This window comes from Wolffia australiana, chromosome 10 (genome assembly GCF_029677425.1).
Source record: "Wolffia australiana isolate 7733 chromosome 10, ASM2967742v1".
Lineage (NCBI taxonomy): Eukaryota > Viridiplantae > Streptophyta > Magnoliopsida > Alismatales > Araceae > Wolffia > Wolffia australiana.
In genome coordinates, this window is record NC_135844.1 from 1,676,737 (window position 1) to 1,685,988 (window position 9,252).

General features: G+C 55.8%; 1 protein-coding gene across 1 annotated transcript; it reads right to left on the bottom strand.

Moving 5' to 3' along the window:
* Window positions 1–7,634: 7,634 nt before the first annotated feature.
* LOC144708773 (putative mitochondrial protein AtMg00860) lies at window positions 7,635–8,277 on the bottom strand. Its single transcript, XM_078582210.1, has 2 exons — window positions 8,152–8,277; window positions 7,635–8,006 (listed from the first exon to the last, which is right to left on the bottom strand). The coding sequence occupies exons 1-2, from the start codon at window positions 8,275–8,277 to the stop codon at window positions 7,635–7,637; spliced, it is 498 nt and encodes a 165-aa protein (XP_078438336.1).
* Window positions 8,278–9,252: the final 975 nt, after the last annotated feature.

Below are 9,252 nucleotides of genomic sequence, written 5' to 3' on the forward strand. Positions count from 1 at the left end.
CGTGGGGTTGCTTGCCTGCGCGCGGGATGGCTGGCCTGTGCTCAGGCAGTTACCTGCGTGCGGGCACGACCTGGGCGTCTCACAGCTAGCTATGCGCAGCCTCTGCTGCGTGTGGCGGTGCTGCGCTCGGCCTTGGCTGCGTGCGGCAGTGCTGTGCGCGGCCTTGGCTGCGTGCGGCGGTGCTGCCCGCGGCCTTAGCTGCGTGCGGCGGTGCTGCGTGCGGCCTTGGCTGCGTACGGCAGTGCTGCGAGCGGCCTTGGCTGCGTGCGGTGTTGCTACGCACGGCCTTGGCTGCAGGAAGCTCGACCTGCTGGCAACCTAAGCGGTAGCCTTGGTTGCTAGCTGCCTAGGCCCTCCTATAGGAGTCGATTTCACAGAATTTGCTGAAGAATAGTTTAGGTTTTCAGAAAACAAACGAGAGGGAAAATCAATCTGAACAAACAAAGAACTCAAAGATCAAACTAGAAGATGAACAATCTCGTTTGGAACAATAGGGAGGTACTACTCAGCACCTTCCCCTCCAACCTCGATTGTCTTTGCACGGACAGGATGCACCAACTGAAACTGAAACTCTCACACCACCTTGTGTCACGCCCTTCCGACAAGATGACGATCGTCGTGCTCCAGCTACTCCTCAGCTTGCTTCTCTCCTAGCTCCAATGCTCATCAGCCTTGGAGGGTCTGCAGAAATCCTTCCTCTCCAAGCCCTAGCTTCCTTGAGAGAAATTCTGGACAACCCCAAAATGAGCTTTTGAGAGACTATTTATAGGTTTCTCTTAAAACAAGCTCTGGGGGCATTTTTGGAATTTTCTTCTTCCTGATTTCTCGCCAGCTCCTCCTGATCAATTTCGTCTTCCTTTGGCTGCCTTAATCTATTTCTGAACTCACTGATCGAAAATGTCAGATATAATCCACTTGATTTGAAGAATCAAGTGGGGTTAGTAAGTTCATAAAACAATGCATATGAATGACAACGAACATGGATTGAATGGATACGATTGATGCTTTATGCTAAAAAAAACTCTAAACATTTGATGACGTATTGAGAGTCATCATGCACTGGAGACTTCCCCTCAACCCGGCGTGCACCGTACGCCAGATGATCGTGAGTACTACGTGCTTATCTGCCTGCATCGCTGCTCGTTCCTCACCACCTGCGAGCGCCACTTTCTTGTGGACGTTCTGCCTGGTGCTCGCCTCCGCCCACTCCAGCAGCTCAGGATAGGGTTACTACTACTCCAACTCGATCGGTTCCGTCGCCAACGTCGAAAGCTTCCCTGCATCGTGGACTAGCGCTCCTCAGGTACCACTCGTCTCCTCTCCGTCCTTACCAGTATTATTACTACTTGCAGTCCCGTCTTCCGCTATCGCGTCTTCTGCCTACTCTTCACTACGAATCTCGAATAGGATAGCCATCTTCGTTGCGCGTAGGATTTCTTGGGGTTGAAGGGCTAACCATTATCTTAGACGCCGGACACTCCAGGGTCATCTCCGACCCCTCTCGTCGTAGTCGTCTAGTAGTTCTTGCGGGTCATTGGGAGTTTGATCTCAGGATCATTCTTTCTTCTTGGGCCGGCACAGATTGCGCCATTACACGTTGACCCTCCACTGCTCATACGCTCATCAAATCGCATTTCACAGAATCACATCATATCCCTGTGACGTAATACGAGCCGATCGACCCCGGCCGACGTTGTATTACATCATGTCGGCTTTAGTGTTGACTTCGATTGACCGTGGCGAGTTGACTTCGGTTGACCGTGGTGGGTTGACTTCAGTTGACTCTAGTTGACCATGGTCCATAGCAGGCGTGTTGACTCCGGTTGACCATGGTGATGCGTTCGTCGATGATATGTTGGCGTCCTCGCCATTAGATAGGGAAAATGGAAAATCCAAACCAAATCTAATTTTCTGACGGCGGTGGAAACTTCTTGAGAAAATCTAATCCAAAGCCGTTCCACCCCTTCATGGAGGACCATCGGGACAACGGCATGAGAGGATGCCAGCAACCACGTCGAGCGGCTTGAGTCGACGCGTGCCATCCGGGGTTCAAGTACCCCGCGTAAAAACTCCTATCTTTACTTGTGTTCATTTAATGTTTGTTTGTATTTTTGGATTTGTGGATTGGGCCAGTATTGTTGGGCCCCGTCCTCGTCGTTTTCCTTTTACTCTTTATTTTTGTATTTCAAAATTGTAAGGAGAGGCCGAACCACATCTCACGATGGTTTGTCCTCTCCCACGTTCACTTGGCACCCATCCTCACTATATAAGGGGATGGCATGCCCAAGGAACACTTGGAGTCATTTGTTGAAGAAATTTCACATTTCGTCTCCCCTATCGTAGAGAGTAGCGTAGGGGGTTTGGCTAACCTCACCCACATCTAGATTACTCCGTGGATTATAGCCCACGTTCCTTTGTCGAGATCACTCCGAAGGGACGTGTTCAAGCGTGTCGTCGAGATCACTCCGACACGATCAAAGAATTCAAGAAGTCGTCATCGTCAAGAGCTAAGAAGATTTTCGTCGAGAACACTCCGGAGATTCTTGGAGGCTCACGATCGACGTCGATGCGCCATCGACCTGGGAAACTCGCTCCACCAAGGGAGCAACGCTCAGACTGATCAAGAATTCCATTATTGGAAGGTTCTTGATCGCCCCCCTACCTTGCACCCCTCTTCTTGGCTACCATCCTTCACCGACCTCCACCTTCCATCCTCCGTCCCTTCGTTCCCCATCCTACCGCCCCTTCCTCCTCTACTTCCTTCAGTTTCTTGAATCTTCTTCCCCATTCTTTCCATTCCCTCACTGTTTCTTGATCCTACCCGCACCGGCGCCCTTTCCCTCGCCCTTCTTGTCCACCATCCCCCTCCTCCCTTCCGCCACCGTTTCTTGATCATCAACCCTCATCCGCCACCCGTCTCTCTCTCCCTTCTTGCCCCACCGACCACTCTTCGCTCCTCTTCCCCCCATTTCTTGGTCCCTTGCCCTCATCTTCCTTCTTCCGCCCTCTCCTTCTCTCCGCTGCTGCTCCCCGTTTCCCCTCTGTTTCACCCTGCCGTTGCACCTCGTGCCCTGCCTCAACCCACTCGAACGGCAGGCTCTCGACCGTGACCACCTTCCTCACCGGTGCGCGCATCAACGCCACGTCCGGGCATGCTCGCCGCTCGACGAATGACGCCCCTGCGTGAAGGTGGTACCCGCGCGTGCGTCCACCCGCCGCAGCTGACGCTCATGCGCCATCCCTTCTGCGCTCATCGCGTAGCGCAACCGCCTGCCAGCGCGCGCCCCGCGTGCCGCCCGCCCGTCTGCGCTCGCACGCTGGATGCTAGTCGCGCAACCGTCCGCTGCTCTGTCGCTTGTCGTGACGACGTGTCTACTGGCCAGCTCACATCTTGCGCTAGCCGACCAAACGTCCGGGCTGTCCTCACCCGAGCCTTCTTCCATCACGTTGCCGCCCTCAATTCGTCACCAGCCGTTCGAGATTAGACACCGTGGACTAGCGATTCCAAAGGTCAGTCTCGTCTCCCCTCCTTATTACCAGTATTTTTATCTGCTGTAGTCTCGTCCTTCCCTATCCCGTCCTCTGTTGTTGATTCTTGATACATCACTGAGATAGGACTAGCCACCTCGTCGAGTATAGGATATCTCTTGTGGTTGATAGGACGGTCGTTGACTTGGACGTTGAACAGACCTGGGCCGTCAAACGCCCCTCACCGTCTAGACGTCTAGTCAAACCGGCGGGTCATTCGGAGTTTGATCCTTGCATCATTCTCCTCTCATTGCCGGCGTGGCTCACGGCCTCATCTGTTGACACCTGCGACTGCTCATTTGACATTTTCAAATTCATCGATTACTTCTCATGATATAGTATCATATTTCTAGTGACGTAATACGAGCCGATCAATCCCGGCCGACGTCGTATTACATCACCCCCCCCCTCCTGTTCCGTCGGCCTAAACCGACGGAACCCTAGGTGCCCGCAGCCGCCGCCACCGCCACCGCCGCGGGGATACCAGGTCGCACGCCTTGTGGTCTGCCACACGGGGTCACCCACGGAGCAGCTCCCACCTCGTGGAGCTGTCGCCCGCCACGCGAGAGCGCCGCTCGCCGCGCGGCGCAGTCACCCGTCGCACGGGGGCGCCGCTCTCGCACGGGGCAGATGCCTGCCGCGCGGGGCAGACACCCGTTGCGTTGGACAGCCCCGCCGCACGGGGCAGCTGCCCGCCGCACAGGGCAGCCGCCCGCCGCACAGGGGCACCACCCTTGCGCGGGGCCGCCGCCGCCGCACAAGGCGGCCACCCTCGTGGAGCGGCCGCCCTCGCACGAGGCCCTGCCCGCGGCTACACTCGGCTGTCGCCCTTGGCCACGCTCGCCCCTATCCTCGGCCAACGCATACCATCGACCTCGGCCGCCACTGTTGTCGCCCTCGAATGCCGCACGTCGCCACCCTCGGCCGCCGTCCGCCATCACACCAGACCGCTCCACGACGCCACCTCCGGTCGCCGATGCCGCCGCCGCCTCTGGCAGCCGCCGGTCGACGTCCACGGCCCGCCGCATGTGGCACCCCTGGCCATTGCATGCCGTCGCCCCGGCCGCCACTGTCGCCGCCTCGTCTGCCGTAAGCCGATGTATCGTTCGCCGCCATCTTCGTCATCCGGCCGACTGAAACTATCCGACCACCGGTCGTTAGGCCCACCAATGCCTCCACGATGGCCACGTGGGCGCTGACCGAGTGGAGAACGGTCACCCACCACTTCTACGAATTGAGGACCCGCGCAGGACCTTTCCGGGACACCCACCGACAAGCGGGACGTGTAGTCCAAGATAAACGTCCCCGAGAAGGACAGTTGGACCACGCTCCCACCGCAGGACGTCGACCACATCCGTCCTACATCAGAGGCCCACTGGACAAGTAAGATTCTGGCCGTTCAGGGCATTGAACGGCCCTGGTAGAGAGTAGATGTCGTTGTCGTAGAGTTAGGCGTAGGCGAATACCCGCGCGCGTGGGTCGAAGCGTTGTACGACATCAACGATGACCTGCGTCGGTGGCACAAGCGTGTGCGGCACTGAGTGGAAGCTTGCGGCGCTCTGAAGTGGCGGCTTGGGGCTGCCTTGGGCGGTAGCGTGAGGCAGCCTAGGGCGGCGGCCTTTGGCTGCCTGGGGCGACAGCGTGGGACAGCCTAGGGCGACGACCATGTGATGGCGCCGCACTAGAAACGTCTTTGGAGACGTCATCGTCATCCCCAGCAGCACTGGCAGCAACCCCGGATACGTCTTCCGAGATGTCACCGTCGCCCCTGACACTGCCAGTCGTACGTGTTCAACCCGCTCGGCAAGCCAAGGCGATGGTACACACACTCCGATATAAGTATTCCAGGTAACGGACTTTTTATCTTCGTCTTTATGTCTTCGTTCGTTCCTTGTTTTCAGTTTTGAACTTCGTCGCTCGTGTTTTCTCACGCGTCTTGATCACGTGTATGGAGGGAGGTTCGACCTTATAAGGATCTCCCCTCCCCCCCTTCATGTTTTGTTTTTGTTTCCCTTGATTTCCGTATCGTTTTCATGTCCTTAGGTCAAAGGGTTAATTTAGTCTAGTTGAAGGGTCTTTTGGTCTAAGGGCCTCCATACCCCCCCTATATATAAGGGTAGAATGGATGCCCTAATAATGAGTTATCGATGAATTTTGAAAGTTGAAAGTTGTTCCCGCACGATGATGAATTAGGTTACGATCTGGAGGAAGAAGAAGGAAGGAATAGAAGGGGAGGAAGAAGAGAAGGAGAGGGAGAAGAGTGGTCAGAGGCTCCACAGGCAGCGGATACCTCCTGGACGACGCTGCCCCCACCCCCTGTAGACGCGTCGCCTCGCCACGCCCAGGCTTCCCCCCCACGGTGCACTCTGCCTCTGCGCTCCGCCCGACGCCGGCGTTGTATCCCGCACGTCTCGGTCGCCCGAACGAGCCGCGTGAAATACCAGCCGACGGAGATTGCTTATCACGCCACCCACTCGCGTGGCCGGATCATTTCTCCACGCCTGTGAGCTGCCCAGCTGCCTGGCTGCCGGATCCGCGTCGTCGCACGAAAATGCACTACCGTGGATGCCGTCTCCTGCCACTCTCTGACCGTGCTGAGAGAGCTTGTTCCCGTGCCCCTACCGACACTGGTCGCCTTCCTACCGATGTCGCCTGTTGTCTCCACTTGCTACGCAACCTCCTAGACGCCCCAAGCATCACCTTGACTTGGCCGGACGCCAATTCCTTGCCCGGAACCAGCGCTGAGTTGCACCCTACGGTGCGTCCCTGCGTGCGCCAACTGCAACCCGACGCGCTAGGCGCGCCTTGCCTGTGCGCGTGGGTTGCCTGCTACCGCGCGTGCATCCCTGCTGCTTCCGCGCGCATCGCGCGATTGAGCATGGTGCCTGCCGCCAAAGCCACTCTCCGGCGCCTCGCTGATCGCGCAAACTGCGCCGCGCCCCACGCGCGATGACACCGCAAACTGCTGCGCGTACCGACGACAATTCTGTCCGATCCTCAATCCCGGTGCCTTCGCATCCGAACTGCCTGTGCGCCTGCTGTCGGCGCCTCTGACCACGTACTACCTTGACACCGTGGTGCACCTGCTGAGTCCCCGCCCAAGACGACGACGGACGTTCGCGATACAACCATGAGGTACGTCGTTCCATCGCGTCTTTTATTTCCTGCAGTATATCTCTCGGTTGCCTCCACCGCACTCGGGTTAGACATAGGTGAGCGAGACAAGCTGAGAGAACATTACGAGAACTCGGGTTAGCCCGTCACGTGCGAGGAACACCCGGCGGGATATATCCCGTTCGGCGCCGTAGCAACCTCGTCCGCTCGGACGAGGGTCAGGAGGTCTACTTAGTCATCGCTGGGCGACCCCGTCGACACCCGGACGTCACCTTCCCCATTGCTTGTCAGCAACTACCCGTACGAGACCCCTACCCAGAGCATTCCATCGTAGCTCGTCCTCGTAGGATTCCCGTGCTAGAAGACTCAACCGTGAGTCGTCATCGTGCACAGACGCTTTTTGACACCGAGTACGATCCTGAGTGACGGCTGGACCTCGTCCCTAATGTTGTCCTACACCACCATGGGCTGCCTTGGGCGGCAGCCTGGGGCGGCGGCCTAGGGCTGCCAAGGGCGGCAGCCTCGGGCGGCCTAGAGCGGCGGCCTTGGGCTGCCTTGGGCGGCAGCCTAGAGTGGCCTGGGGCGGCAGCCTGGGGGCGGCCTGGGGCGGCGTCCGTGAAGGAAGAGTAGACTTTCGAGAATTCTAGGCACTCGGCGTAGTCGTCTCGCATCTTGTCAAATCCGAGTATTTGGGTCTTCATAATATTAAGGATTAGTGGTCGCCGGCCCAAGGCATCAGCGACGACGTTATCCTTTCCCTTCTTGTGTCGGATGACGAAGGTAAAATCCTGAAGGTAGGCGATCCATTGAGCATGACGGTCGCTAACCTTCTTCTCATCGTGTAAGTGTCGAAGGGCTCTGTGGTTTGAATATAAAACAAACTCCTTGGGGAGTAGGTAATGTCGCCAATGACGCAGGGACTGTACAAGAGCATAGAACTCTCGGTCGTAGTTGTCGTACCGTTTTCGAGTATCATTCAGCTTCTCGGTGAATTACTCGATGGGGTGCCCCTCCTGGCTAAGTACTCCTCCGATCCCAACTCCTGAATTGTCACATGCAACCTCGAATACCTTGTTGAAATCTTGGAGTTTGAGGACCGGAGCTTCCGTCATGTGCTTCTTAAGAAGCTCGAAAGCCTGGTCGGTAGCGGATGTCCACTCGAATTTATCCCTCTTGAGGATGTCAGTGATGGGCGCCGTGATTCCGCTAAACCCTGGAATGAACCTTCGATAGAAGGTGGCGAGTCCGATAAAGCTACGAACGTTGTGAATGCTCTTCAGCTTGGGCCAGGAGATGATGGCGTCGATCTTGGCTGGGTCGACGGCCACTCCATTGGCGGACAGGATAAAGCCGAGGAAGGAGACCTCCGAGGTGAAGAAGGTACACTTCTTCGGGTGTGCGTATAGTTTCTCCTTGCATAACGAGGTGCACACGTGACGAAGGTGCTGTGCATGTTCCTCCCGGATTCTGCTGTACACCAAAATGTCGTCGAAGTATACGACGACAAACCGGCTGATATACGGTCGTAGCACCTCGTTCATCAAAAGTTGGAAGGTGCAGGGTGCGTTCGATAACCTGAAAGGCATCACGTTCCATTCGAACAGGCCATCCTTTATCTTGAACGCCGTCTTCCATTCGTCTCCAGGTCTAATCCTTACTTGATGATAGCCGCTTCGTAAGTCTATCTTGGAAAAGATAGACCCGCCTACATATCGTCGAATAGATCCTGGACTCCTGATATAGGAAAATGGTATTTCACCGTGATCTTCTTTATGGCCCATGAGTCACAGCACATTCTCCAAGTACTGTCCTTCTTCGGGGCGAGAAGGGCTGGCACGGCACATGGGCTACGACTTTCCCTAATTAAGCCTTAAGCCAGTAGATCCTTTACCTGGGAGTAAAGTTCCTCGTATTTAACCGGGTCCATCCGGTAGTGGGGAAGGTTAGGTGATAAGCTCAAGTTTGGGGTACCTTTTACTGGTTATTTACCAGTCAAGTGTGTGAGTATTGAGCTTAAACAACAAAATTATAACCTCACAACCTTAGGGTAAGTGGGGTGTCGATCCACAGGGAGCAGGTAAGACTGTATTAATTCTTTTTCAAATCAGTTTCTACTTTTTAGATCTCTGTATTCAGTTATAACAGTCGGTTAAATTCACCTTCAGTAGAACTCAGCAAAAACGATCTTCAATAAACTCAAGATGGCGAGATCTACACCAAGATTTCTTGAGTTTCTTTAGAAGGAATGTGTACAACAATCTTAAGATAGGATTAATGAACTTATACTCAAGTATGGTTGCAGGCACCCAGGTTAACGACTGTTTTTCTTTGTTTTACAGGCACTTGTACGTGTTTTAGACAAATCAGCGAATACCTGGGGCGCAGGTTATGTCTGCACGCTGGAGCGGTCGAGCACAGGTGATGCCTGCGCGTGGCGTTCAATACGTGCGGGCACTCCTGCGCACCGCGATTGCTGCGCGCGAGGTGTTTCCTGCGCGCGGCAATAGCCGTGCGCTGGAATGCCTCCACGCGGCGGTTTATGCGCGCGGGTAAATACCCTCGCGCAGCTGACGACCTGTGCGTTACAGCCGCTTAGCGCACGACTGGTGT

Excerpts from the sequence above, each read along its gene's own strand:
- LOC144708773 (XM_078582210.1), bottom strand. The coding sequence starts at position 8,277 with ATGGAAGACGGCGTTCAAGATAAAGGATGGCCTGTTCGAATGGAACGT. Across the intron at positions 8,007-8,151 it reads CTACGACCGTATATCAGCCG|GTCTCCTTCCTCGGCTTTAT; the intron begins GTTTGTCGTCGT and ends TTCACCTCGGAG.